Below are 14,139 nucleotides of genomic sequence, written 5' to 3'. Positions count from 1 at the left end.
AATCCTTGCAAGTTCCAAGGGGCTGGTTGTCTTCTCCTGTTTGGTTATGTGGTTCTTGGTTGTTGTGGTTGTTCTTGCAGTTTAGTCAGTTGCAGAGGCTTTTTGCCATAAATACTGAAGCTAATCAAGATGGGTTTCTGCCTAACTTCCTTCTTTGCAGGGATGGGAAATGGGGAAAGGAGAGTCAGTGATGAAAGGCAGCCATAGCACCAAAGGTTCAACCTCTGATGTTGTGATGGTGTGCAAGACTACAGAGAGAGGAGAATCTGGATGCACACAACACCCCCTCCCTCTCACTTTCTGAGGCCATCCTTCCTTGGGAAAATGAAGGTATCTTTGTTGCCAGTGTGCCTGGGTTTGACTGGGCATCTGCACATTGGATTGGCTTGTGGCTTCATTTGGGCTGCAAAAATGCCCCCACACCATCAGCTACCTGACATTGTGTGGTTGGACATGGGTTCTGTTGGGCTTGCACTACCAGAGTGTGCCTGGGTTTTGCTGGGCACCTGCATGTTGGATTGGCTTGCGGCTTCATCTGGGCTGGCAAAAGTGCCTCCTGTTTTGATTTTCTTGGGTTGTGTTTGGTTTTTTGACATTAGTTCTTAGGCTTTGTGATTCATTGGTTTGTGGTCCTGCTGGATTGGTTTCTGGTTTGGTTCTGTTGCATTTGTGCTGGTTCTCATGGTAGGGCCTGGGAAAATGGTTTGCTCTAATTGCATTTAATGGGAGATCATTGGGCGGCTGGAGAGGCTATTTTTCAAGGTAGAGGCATCAAATTTGCAGCACATTTGCTGGTTACTCTCCTTAGAAGAACCCAAAAGTTTGATGACATTTGAGTCGGGGGTCCAATTCTATGGGGACTCAGTTTTCCTCTATTTGGGTGCCCATAGAATGGGACCCCCTGACCCAAACTTCACCAAACTTGGGGAGTACTTCTGAGGAGAGTAAACAGCAGCTGTGCTGCAAATTTGGTGCTTCTGCCTTGAAAAACAGGTCTCCCCAGAGCCATTGCAGCAAAATATTTTCTCAGCCCCCCTCCAATCGAAGTCAATGGAGGGAACTTTTTCTCCAGATTCTCAGGTGTGACATTGGCCCATTAAAGTCTATGGGAAATTTGTGCAGGGCTCTGGGGGGGCTGTTTTTCTGAAAAATTTCAGGTCCAATAAACCCAAATCTGAAAAATACTGAAATAAATGGTGCACAACCCTAGATGCCACAGAACCAATGACAAACCTCAGGCTATACACACAAAGATCCCAAGACTTGTGGAGACTTCTGTTCAAAAGGTTTCCCATCATTTTTACTTTCCCACTTCCTCCTCATACCTAACTCTTTGTGCAGATCTATTCCATTCCAATCAATCTTCTATTCATTGAACGTCTTGAAAATTAGCACTTAAAATGTAAGGGACTGATTCTGTGTACATAGATTTGCAAAGGAGCAATGGGATTAAGGTATTTTTCTCAATTCTGTATGTTTGTTTTATAATATTTTTGCTGTGAAGAAGAGGCATGTTATCTCTGCAGACATAGATTTTCAGTTTTGAGAACTGCAAAACCAAGCATCTGTGATAATATCTTCTAGATTGAAAAATTGCCCAAAATAATCTTACAGAAACCTCTGGAAGAGCATGACATTATGAATGGATTAATGAAATTCATTTACCAAAAAAATTAAACATTGCATGAATATACAGCCCCATGCTACAGAATTAAAAACTAATCCTTATTTCCTAATGAATAAACTTTGGACTATAATACATCTTAAACAGAAAACCATCTTTAGATAGATTTTTCCTCCAAAAGCATTTTAAAAAATCCAATTTAAATTTAAAATGTTTTTGTTAAAAAATCATTGATTTTATCCATCCTGATTTTTACCCCCCTTTGCAGGTGCTTATAAAATTGGTAGGAGTTCTACTGCCGCACTGAAGCTAAACTGTCAACAGGAAGCTCCTAACCAGCCCCACCTTCAGTTCTTTGGCATGGCAGCACAACTCCAGCTGGAGTTGTGCTGCCACACTGCAGCTAAACTGATGACAGAGGCAGCAGGAGACAGAGTCCAGAGAAGGGGCATCGTCATAGATTTCAGATCCGGACTACCGAAAGAAATCCATGCCACTGGCCTTCTCTGGACTTCGGAGAAGGGGGTGCGGCACGGAACTGAAACAAATCCATGCGGGCCTCCTTCTCCAGACTCTGGAAAAGGCAGGCAGGTGCGGATTTCTTTCAGAACTGTGCCGCCAGCCTTCTCTGGACTTTGGAGAAAAGATGTGGCATGGATCTGAAAGATCCCATGTTTTGGGTTTGGATTTTTTGGGGTTTGGGTTTATTAACCTGCAATTTTGTGGGAAATCTGGGTTTTCAGGATTTTTCAAAATTTTCCGGGTTTAATTAACCCGAAACCAAAAAATACCCCCCCAAAAATTGGTGCACACCCATACTGGAATTTACTCTTCAGGTGACTACCCTTGGTAACTGAGGCTATGTGGTGCTGAATCATGATGTGAAGCTTGGAGCATATCACAGTACCTCTGTTTAACTTATTAAGATTTAACTTAACTGTCTAAATAAGTAAGACACTTTAGAAATGGTTTCTCTCCATATGTTGTCATGATCTCAAAAATTAACCAACTGACAATTAATATTCCAAAGTCTATATGAAAGCTTAGGTCTAGAGATGTGAAAGAGTTGGAAAATACTAGAAAAACTGGAAAGGGGAAAATGTTTTCCACAAAAATTTTTCTTTTTCAATTTTCTAATGGAAAAATTGTGACTCAGGGGAAAAAAATCTTCTTATGAATGAAATGCATTTAAAGGCTGGGTTTTAAAATATTGTTTAACCTGTTGTTTGCGCCCTCAACATTTTTCCTTTCTAGTAACTACATGAGGCAATCTACAGCACTAGCTGGCTATAATTCCCATAAACTGTAGTTATGTACCACTCAATTTCTTTTGCCTGGTTCAGATTTATTTATTTATTGGTTGTGAAAGAAACTTGTCTACATTTGGAAATATATACATCAAGTTTTTTTTTTTTAAAGTTACCATGGAATAGTACAGAATTCTTTTAAATTTTATATTCTTTTAAATTTTTATATTCTCTTAAATTTAAGTTTCAGGATGGGATACGCTATAAAAAAACAAACAAAATCAACAACAACAACCCACCGTCCTTAAACCAAGTGTAGCAGTTGGCTTTTCTGTGAGGAATTCTTTTAGATTGGTTCTTGAGGGTTATCCGGGCTGTGTAACCGTGGTCTTGGTATTTTTCCACACAGCCCGGATAACCTACAAGAACCAATGAACTCTGACCGTGAAAGCCTTCGACAATATTTTAATTCTTTTAGAGTTCCTAAGACCCACAGCTACCAATCAAGCAGTATGGTTTGAATTTCATCTACATGCAAAGGATGATCCTCTGTGGTACCAAACTCACTTAACTAAAATGTAAAACTAAAACTAGTCCTTGGTTTCTTCATTCTTCCCCACCCTCACCCAGTATGACTGATATTCTCGTGACTGGAAATAGTCAGTTAAATATTTTATTGCTGGCCCCATTAAACCACCAAAGTAAAAAGGAAATAGTTCTTGAGTGGAGGTTGTTGTTGGGTGATAGTAAGTCTGTTCAGCGCAATTATTTTCTATTTCAAGTGGAAATGTCTATGCTGTAGCATTTAAAACACTGGTTTAAAATATTGGTGGTAATCAAACACTGTTGTCTGCTCACACGGTCTTTATCACTAGTCCTCTGAGAACCTGTAATCACAGAAATACTTTTCATGTACCTCAGTATTTTTAACTATAGACAGTAATGGCTGTAGTGCCTTTCTTTAGTAAATACTGTCAACAGGGTATTATACCATGTGATATACGTAGTGTTTCTGTAAAAGAAATGTGCACACAGCACCTATTAACTTCACAAATACTTCACACCTCAGCAGCTGAAACCCTGGTAAACTGGGAATCCAAGAAAATACCTGAAATGCATACGAAAATTTTGCCCATCTAATTGGGGACAAATGGTAATGCATCATCTTTAATAATTAGCTGAATTCTGAAACTCTGGGGAAGAGGGGTGGAAGCAAAGTGCTGTATTAATTTGGGTAACCAGACATACATGTAATATCTGAAAATCTTAGCAACACACTGGTTTGTTTGGGGGTTTTTTTTGCAGTTTTTCAAGCACAAAAATGTTTATTTTTCTTCTCTTTAATATATACAATCTCTTAGGGTGAAAGGGATAAGTGCCACTGACTGTCAGTATACAAAGGGATGAACTATACAACGGGCAATAGCAACAACTTGTAGGTTCAGTGCAAGCCAAGGTGGGAGCAGTGAGAACAGATTTTCCATATTTTGCTCATAAAGCATACATACATGAAATCTAAAATAAAGTCTCAAACAAAAGAAAAATGCATGTTACAGAGAACAGAAATCTCTTACTACATTTTGCCCAGGCAGAAGACTCTGCATCATGTTCTACAAAATTCAATTCTAACCGAATTGATGGAATATAAGCAAAATGGTACCAACAAAATATTTCAGACAGTCCTTTATGCTCAAAGTACAACAGAGCTACACAATTCACAGATCAACAGCTCTGCCTCTTTGGAAGACAGATTAAAATTATCATTGACAGAGAGAGAGAAAGCAGCAGCATGCCTTCATTTGTCTGTTGTCATGGTTTTGTCAATTGTGCCATTAAGTTTGTCACTTTTTTCACCAAAGTAAATTGAGACTTACCAGTCTGCAAATCAATCTTAGCAGTTACCTATCACCTTTAGAATTATAGGCGATGATATAATTCCTATGTGCAGTAAGGAAGACATTCCCTCCCCCAAAAGCACAAATCAGACACATTTCTACCTACGGTGAAAACTGAGTTAAAATATAAAAGGAGAGGGATCAAGTGTGGCTAAATGTCAAAACTACCCATTGCTCAGAATGGTCGAAGAGGGATGGTCGAAAAGAGAACTTCACATTTAATTCTGTTTCAGAAGACTGTAAGCACTTCAGTGACAAGTATTGTTCTGGACTAAGACCACTGATGGGATAAAGGCAGAGTACGTGCAAGGAAAGTTCTGTACTTCACACATTTCTTATAAGAACTTTGGGATTGGCTCTCCTATAATCAAGATTCTGATTAGGTTTATATCACATATGAAACATGCATGGAATTGTAATGCAACTTAATCTCACAAATCTATTCAGAATAGAAGAAAACTTACTGCTGAACACAAGGAGGGGAAACATCTGCCTGCCATTTTGCTATTTTACAGCAAAACATAAGTTTTCCCCCCAGAAAGACTGCATGACAAATTGCACTGCCCAAAGCTATTCCCTGCATACATAATATTCAACTTACTTTCAAGCTCCTATAAATACTCCTCTTAAAAAAATCAAGTTACTCATTGCATTACTTTTCATTCAAATGAAAGAAGACTTTTTGACCAGTAACTCTTCCTGTAAACATGGCAACCATCAGTTAGAATAAAAGCACTTACAAGAGAAACTAGAATAAAATTTCTTGAGTCTCAAATGTAAACTTTCAGTTATATATACATATATTTATATATTGCAAATTAAAAATTTAACCTCACACAAGCAGATTGTAAATATACACTTGTCTACTTTTTTTTTTTTTTTTACACCTTTCCAGATAAACTGAAAAGCCTGAATTCAAGGCACTATACTCCTGCCGGATTAATACAGTCATCTAACCATCGATTCAAGTAAATGTACTTTAAAGGTTGCAGTTTCAAACATCAGAACACAAAACAAAGTGTCTTCAGCAATGGCAGCGAAGCAAGTTTTGCCACAACAACAAAACTGTGTGAAATCTTTTCACAGTGATTGCCTGATGCAGCGCATGGCTGGGTGCATTAGTAGGCCTGAAACGGAGAACCAACAGGTAAACAGAAACCCCTTATGGGCTCAAACACTCAACACTCACAATCTGGAAATCATCCTCAGAAATCAGGAAGCAACAAAGCTAGGTTATTCTCAAGTGAGGGCCTGGTGGGCTGACAACAGGTTGCTGCCCTGGCCCTGGCAACAGAGGCAAGCCAGTTTTTTCAGGAGCTGGACAGCAGGCCGTGCTCTGGCCTCCCACAATTCCCGGCTGTGCTGTCAGGCCTGACCCATGCACTCCAAAAACCGGTGTAGGAAAAAGTCCTCCAAATTGACAAAGAGGCATCACAAAAGGTTTTACTGTGCCAGAAAGGGTAGTACCTGGCATAGGCACTGGTATAGATGGTGGAACTCCAGGAGTTAATGCAGCTGGCACTGGGCAAGACACTGGAACAAAGCACTTGTCCCCCATTCCTGTTCTGACTGAATTAACCTACAAAAACAAACATAAAAAGCACAGCTATTAAGCTCGTAGCCTCCTAACGGTGCAATAATATTGCTTTATAGCAAGGACCATTTGCAAATCAATGCTGTCATACTCCAGTTTAATCTGAGGGTATGTGCTGGTCTTGCTCCCCCCAGTGGTTGAGATTGTGAATGAGGTGGTACCATTAACAAATGCAGCTGTCTGCATGTGATTTACTGTTCTAATTCAAATCCCTCTAGATTCATTTGCATAGTAAGGGCTGAGTTCCCTGGTCACTCTACACTCCCAATTAATTTCAGTTAAATTTAACGCCACCACATAGCTATATTATTCTATATGTAGGGAGTTAGTGGTAATAAACAAACTGCATTCTTTCAAAACAAAACAAGGAAGTTCTGTCTCCTATCCCACCCCCTTTTGACATCAAGTAGGAAATTTTGATTGCCTATGCATATTGTAAGCAGTTTTCAGCTGAAGCCAGGCAGCCCATAATATGTTGGTCTGTAGACATGGAAACTTACACTATTTGTGCAACCCATTGTCCTTTAGCAATCTCCCCAGAGAAAGGTTGTAGACATTTGAACACACATACACAAAAGGGGTTACACCAAGCAGTTCAGCTTCATTGCTCATTGAAAATACCTAGACATTGCACAACTGGATGAGAGAGCAGGCAAGCTTTCTTTTCTGAACACCGAGAGCTGCTGACTTCCTGAGAATTATGTTCTTAATAATAGGCCCACTACCACAAGAGCAATTATTTCACAAGAGGGCTGTCTGGTCCCCGCATGGCAGGTTTTAATTTCACATATAATTTACAACTTCTGGCAGTGATTCTATTAAGTCAGCGCCTCCTCTTGAGTGGTGTTTCTTTTGGGCAAATCCCATGGTCTGCAAGATCAGGGCTGAACTGATATTGATTTGAATTACAGCCACGAAATTTAGTGAGACATTTTAAAGGTTAAAAAAATGTACACAAGTTGAAGTGAGACTGCCTAAGAAGTAAAACAAAACAAAACCCTGTTTTGCATATCTGGGGAATTCTGACCTCTAATATGTTGGCTGAAAAAGACCACTAAATAATTCTGGTTCCAAGAAAATCTTCTATCATTTTTTTAAAAAGTGGTGAAATGAACCACATTGTTAATAGCATTCACAAGAACAAGTTCCTTTGCAGCACTTTTTGTTCTTCATTCCATAATTAATTCCTGTGCTTAACAGAGGAAAGATGCAAGCATCATGGAATGCCCAATTGTATTGGGCACACTCACCCTACAGACTTGCAGTAGTTATGGCAGCAGAGCCAACGGTTTCCACCAGTTCTCCTGTGATGTTTGATTAACGCTCATAGAGCAGAGCTGGATAGCCTATACCAGTAGTGGTCACTTCTTTACTTTATTTTGCTGTTGTATTCTTCAGAGAATGGTCCAGGAACAGGAAGTTTATTTGGGGGGGGGAGGGGGCACAACCTGATCCCCTCACAGGTGGGTAGCTCTACAATAAAGTCAGTGCCAGCTATCAAGAAGGGATTCCCAGTTGTTGAGCACAGGCATCTGACAGTATGATGAATATTAGGGGAGGATGCTAAACACGAGGAACAAATATGTTTTAAAAAGGGATAATAATAATAGTCTTTTGCCCCTTCAGAACATTCCAGAGGTAGATGGTATCCAATTGTTTTTCTCAGCAACTGTTGGCTGAAGTATTGCATTCATCATAGTCCAAAAAGAAATGTAACACAACAGTGTAGACTGTCTCCAAGAGCTTTTGAAGATCTCTGACTCCAAGAGCTCTGTCTCCAAGAACTTTAAGTTGATTCCCATTGTCGTTGCTTTACAAGTGGCATGTTTTTACATCTGGCCAGCCATTCAGCATAAATAAAACTGCTTTATGGGCTAGATTTTATGGGCTATAAGATTGAAAATAAATAAATTTAGCTTAGGGTCCTCTAAATGATCATTGTTCGCCTACAATCATATATTTTTTGTGTCCCCACAGTGGCTCATAGCAACAGCCTAATTGAATTCTATTGTTTTACATATTAAACATTATCAAGAAAAAAACGAGGCTATCTTTCTTACATCTCCTGTTTGCCTGTGTGTGTGTGTAAAGTGCTGTCAAGTCGCACCCGACTTATGGCGACCCCTTTTGGGGGTTTTCATGGCAAGAGACTAACAGAGGTGGTTTGCCAGTGCCTTCCTCTGCATACAACCCTGGTATTCCTTGGTGGTCTCCCATCCAAATACTAACCAGGGCTGACCCTGCTTAGTTTCTGAGATCTGATGAGATCAGGCTAGCCTGGGCCATCCAGGTCAGGTGCTTACAAACTCTGTACTGGCCATCAATCCTGAATGGAAATGGAACTTATTTTTATGCTTAAGTAAGCTTATGTGTAAGTATACTTAAAGATCAGGTCTCATATAACCTTCATATTTGTTCTTGCTGACTCCCAATATCAGTCCTGAACAACAAACATACACACACATTCTTGCTCAGTAATGGCAACAGAGTGTCTCGCATTGATGGATTACAGTCCAGTATGTGGGAATTATGCATGAATCAGCATTTGCACATGAAATGTTTTGCTGGCCCAGGTGGGAAAGGTAATGCTATAAAGCTTAAGAGAAGGTAAAGGACATAGGCTGGATTTCGGACACTTCATTTCCACCCATTTGACTGTGGTCAATCAGAACTAGAGGTAATAAGAAAATTCATTGGTCAGTCAGCCATGGTGTTACGCTACCTGCCAATATACCAAACACTTCCTTCATCTCATACTAATTAATTTCCATGATTCTAACTCTCATGAGTAACTACAGTGAGGGAAAAAAGTATTTGATCCTCTGCTAAATTTGCCTGTTTGCCCTCTGATGAAGAAATGACCAGTCCATAATTTTAATGGTAGGTTTATTGTGGCTGTGAGAGACAGAATAACAACAGGAAAAACCCCAGAAACCCAGAAGACAAAAGTCAGAGATTGATGTGCATTATAATGAGTGAAATAAGTATTTGATCCCCTATCAACCATATTATGCTTTGGGGGTGTTTTTCTGCTAAGGGGACAGGACACCTTCACTTCATCGAAGGGACGATGGATGGGACCATGTATCGTCAAATCTTGGGTGAGCACCTCCTCCCCTCAGCCAGGGCATTGAAAATAGGTCAAGGATGGGTATTCCAGCATGACAATGACCCAAAACACACGGCCAAGGCAACAAAGGAGTGGCTCAAGAAGAAGCACATTAAGGTCCTGGAGTGGCCTAGCCAGTCTCCAGACCTTAATCCCATCGAAAATCTGTGGAGGGAGCTGAAGGTTCAAGTAGCTACACATCAGCCTCAAAATCTTACTGACTTGGAGAGGATCTGCAAAGAGGAGTGGGACAAAATACCTCCTGAGATGTGTGCAAACCTGGTGGCCACCTACAAGAAACATCTGACCTCTGTAATTGCCAACAAGGGTTTTGCCACCAAGTACTAAGTCATCTTTTGCAAAGGGATCAAATACTTATTTCACTCATTATAATGCACATCAATCTCTGACTTTTGTCTTCTGGGTTTCTCCTGTTGTTATTCTGTCTCTCACAGCTACAATAGACCTACCATTAAAATTATGCACTGGTTATTTCTTCATCAGAGGGCAAACGGGCAAATTCAGCAGGGGATCAAATACCTTTTCCCCTCACTGTAAACTGAACTTCAATCCCAGGACTAGATTGAGGTCACAGGAAAGGAGGAAAAAGTAGCAGGGAAAGGAAGAGAGTAGAATCTGCAGATGCACAGGAAAAGCAGCAGCAGACAAAGGTTAAGGGGATGGAGAAAGAAAGAAGCAGAATATGCCATAGAGGGGGCATGGAAGAAGGAGCAGAGTTAACTGTGAACAGGAGGGCCATCACTTGCTTCTCACTAAGCCATATACTATATTTATGGCTTTGTTTCCATTTATCAACAAGCTTTTTATCATGCTTTTCTCCTATACTGGGGGATCAAAGCTGCTTACAAAGTAAAATCCACATAAATAATAAAAATTAAAACAAAAACATGCAACACAACAGGCCTTCCCAGTCACACTTAACAGAGGTGATGAACAAGGACATTCTGAGCTGGTTCTGGTTCCACTGAAACAGCTCACATGGAGCCGCAGGTTAAAAACCAGGGATCATGAGCCTTTGGCTCTGGCTCATCACCTCACACCTCTTGCCAAAAAGAACAACTTTATCATGCTCATAAGGTCAACTGTTTTTAGAGCCAAACATCACATTTGTATCTATTAACTTTCTACTAAAACTCGACACATTTCCCCGATAGCTATAGGTAGTTTTCTCTTTAGGCATGAATGAAGAAGGAGGATTCTTTTGTCCCCATAAGCTTTGACTTTATCTCTGCTATCCAGTCACCTAGTTTGGAGTGTTTCTTTTGGAGATCTTCATGGTCCTCTTGGAATTCTTTTTATTTCTTTTCTTTTTTGGGGGGGCGGTATCGTTAGCAATGTCCTCTTTAGCATCTAAATTTATATATAGTTCACGGAGTGCTCGTTTGAACCTTCTTCCGGCTGTTTAATGACGCTGGGCACCCTTCTGTGCTTATTTCTGACTTTTCTAATATATGATACACAATTCATTAGAGCTCTATTTTTTAAATGATCCCCCAAGATTCCTGAAAGTATCTAATCCTCCTAACCAAAGTCCTACCAATATCTTAGATATTCTTCATCTTGGGACAGTGTGAAATTCAGTCTCAGACCCTTTTGTCATTGAGGGTTCCAGGGACCTATAGTAGTGGTCCATATGTCAATGACAGCCACTCCAGCTACAATTAATACCAAAAAAAAACCTCTTCCTGCATATCAAGTTCTCCTCTGTGTATATAGCAATATGAATTAAGCATAAACCATTTTTTCGTGCAAAATTCACCAAACCTTTCTTTGCATTTCTTCCAAATCTATTATTTCCTGTATAATTAGTTATAAAAATCCTCAAGACATTAAGGCTGTGATCCTGAAAGGGGGGGTTAAAGCCTTTAGGAGCCAGTGTGACCCCGCACCAGCATAGGTACCACCTTACCACGGAATAAAGTGGCACCTACACTGGTGAGGGGGCAAACCAGGCCAGTGCCTGGTAGCCATGCCGCTGTGGCATAGCCTCGCTCTTTTTAATGAGGGCATTTCCCCCTTTTCCTAATTTAAATGCTTTGTATTTTATTTTGGGTGGCTGGGAAGCCTCTGTGGAAGTGGCGTGGCCTAATTGCCCCCCTTCAGGATTGGGCTGCCCATCTCTAATGCTATGCATACTGACTTGGGAATAAGTACCATTAAAATAAGGAATACTTAGTTCTGAGTAAATATGCTTAGGATGAGATAGCAAATATGTTTAGATAGTTGTAATCAACGAAATTTAAGTGCTGAACAGATCCATTAACCACATTTCTGATCCAGCAAGAGAGACCTGTACATATATACAAGCTTCCACATGTCACTGATGCAGATCTGAATGCACATCTAGATACACCGTCCATCAACCTCACTATGCTTACTTGCGTCCTGCTACATTGACTGGATGCATCTTTTGTTGACAATGGGATGCAACACTTGCCTCCAGAGCCCCCGTTGTTACACATCACTACTGCTGACAGCCCATGAAGTCAGCTAGATCAGGATCCATAATAAAAGATCAGAGTCTATAATAAAGCAGTAATTATAGTACTGTTGTAACGTAATTTAATAAGTTTTCAGTATGTGATTCTTCTCTACTTTTGCCTTGATTTATATGATTCATGTGTCATGCTACAGTTGGTATGACCGTAAGAATATAATAGTAGCCATGGTGGATGACATCAATGGTCCATTTAGTCCAGCATCCTGCTTCATGCATATGTCTAAACCGATTTTAAATTCATCTAAATCAGTACCCCTTACTATATCCTGGGGCAGTGAATTCCACAAGTTTATAACTGGTAGAGTGCAACCCACCTTCTCTCTCATATGCTGAAGAAGACTATGAGGAATGGCCAATCCTACTTGATCCTTAAATTATTCACAAAAGCAACAGAAACAAAATGTTCACTGAAGCAAGTGCAGACTTTACTCCCTCCTATTTTTAATTCCTTTTCATCCTGCACCCACACAAAAATTCTTGCTTCCCAGCCAACTAGCTAGTCAAGCTCAAGCAGATGCATCATTCTACTTATTCCAGTATGTTTAACATATCACCTACTTGTCACTGAAACAAGACTGAACCCTACATGCTGACTTCAGCATTTCTTCCTAACTCAGTCTCTTTCCCTATCTCCTCTTCACACCTCTGACCAAATCATTGCAACACATGTCATAGGGGAAAAAAACATAATTAGTTGTACAATATACTGGCCACAACCTTTTAAAGATAATTTCTTCCATTTCAAGAGTTGTCATACACAGTATAAGGTAATATACTGTGTTAGGATATAGTTAAGATAGTATTAATGCAAAGTTTACTAATTATGGGGTGACAATGATATTACATATTTCAATTAAAACTATGTTCCATGCACATTTCATGATGTGTTAAAAAATTGATAAAATGGACAACCTTGTATTTGACTGACCAACATGAAAATAACAAATCTGTGTTGACCAATCATTTTTCAGGATTAAATAAAAAGGTAATGTTAGGTGGTGTACCATAGGAATTGTCCATGCTACAGACACAAATAAGCATGTTCCTAAGAAAGTAAAAGATGTGGTTTATATAGGGCACTAAGCTTTCATTAAGCAAATAAATCATGACAAAATAATTATTGTAAGCAACTGATCTAAGAGGAGATACCGGCTTTCTCCAGTATTATATATAAAGGTTTGTCTTAGAAGAAGGATGATGTTGAGAACAGTTCCTTTGAATAAAAATAACACAGGATGAACACTCTGTATATTGTATGGCAAAAAAGGGAAGGATACTACATTCATACTCAAACAGTATGCAACCACCTTTCATAATTAAAGGTTTGTTTGTGAATCATGTATACAATAAGAATTTACAAAATAGAATAATTTGGTACATAGCTTCTATGCTCTTTTCTTCTCTCAGGAAAGGCAACAAGTCTCTTCGGGCTTATAGAAGCTCAGCACCTATTTTTTATGAAAGTTCTGATTGCATCTCTTGATGCAGCTGCTTTCTCCAACTGGACAGAGGATTAAGGCTGTTTGATCCTACTTCCTGCATTTTACTGTCCAATTTAAAGGGGAGGAAAGAAAATAGATTGCTGAACCAGACTCTTCACTGCTTTGCAGGCCCTTTCAGCTCTAAATGTGCTTCTGGCATGGAGTAGCCCTTCAATTGCATATATTTTGGAGTGCAAAGATTATAACATAAGAAAATTTTAATCACCTATACAGTACTGGGAAAATATTCAAATTGTAGCTGGGAAGTGAGTACTGATTTGTAATAAATAATTATCCAACTAACCTAAAGTATATTAGAAAAACAATTTTGCAAGTAAGACACCTGCATGTAATCATTTGCACCCAGCAAGGTAACCTGCCTAGGAAATAAGACTTAAAATTCAGAAAATGTGTCATATTGCTAAGGCAACCACCCACACTTAATCCGATTCTTTCTCTTGCTGTCCTTTAAAATGAAGCTGAATCCAACTTCCACATGTGGAGCACAGCTTGAAGAAGGGATCTTAGCTGCTTTCCCCTTCTCTTTCCGGTTCCTCATGCCCCTGAAAAGAACTTCTCTAGAAGGATGGAGGACTCTTGGGAGCAATGTGGGATATGGTGCAGTTTGTCAAAAGGGAAAATTGTCAGAAATTCCTTCTTTTCTAGGG

At 39.7% G+C, this 14,139-nt stretch overlaps 1 protein-coding gene across 1 annotated transcript in view; it reads right to left on the bottom strand.

Moving 5' to 3' along the window:
* Positions 1 to 5,994: 5,994 nt before the first annotated feature.
* WNK2 (WNK lysine deficient protein kinase 2) overlaps positions 5,995 to 14,139 on the bottom strand; it is a 131,216-nt gene continuing 123,071 nt past the window's right edge. The window contains exon 28 of the mRNA XM_056851596.1: positions 5,995 to 6,345. Coding sequence (XP_056707574.1) covers positions 5,995 to 6,345 — 351 coding nt within the window. The remainder of the gene's footprint in view (positions 6,346 to 14,139) is intronic.

Source organism: Euleptes europaea, chromosome 1, assembly GCF_029931775.1.
Source record: "Euleptes europaea isolate rEulEur1 chromosome 1, rEulEur1.hap1, whole genome shotgun sequence".
In the NCBI taxonomy this organism is placed as follows: Eukaryota; Metazoa; Chordata; class Lepidosauria; order Squamata; family Sphaerodactylidae; genus Euleptes; species Euleptes europaea.
The sequence above is the reverse complement of the archived record's forward strand: the minus strand, read 5'-3'. Positions and strand labels throughout refer to the sequence as shown.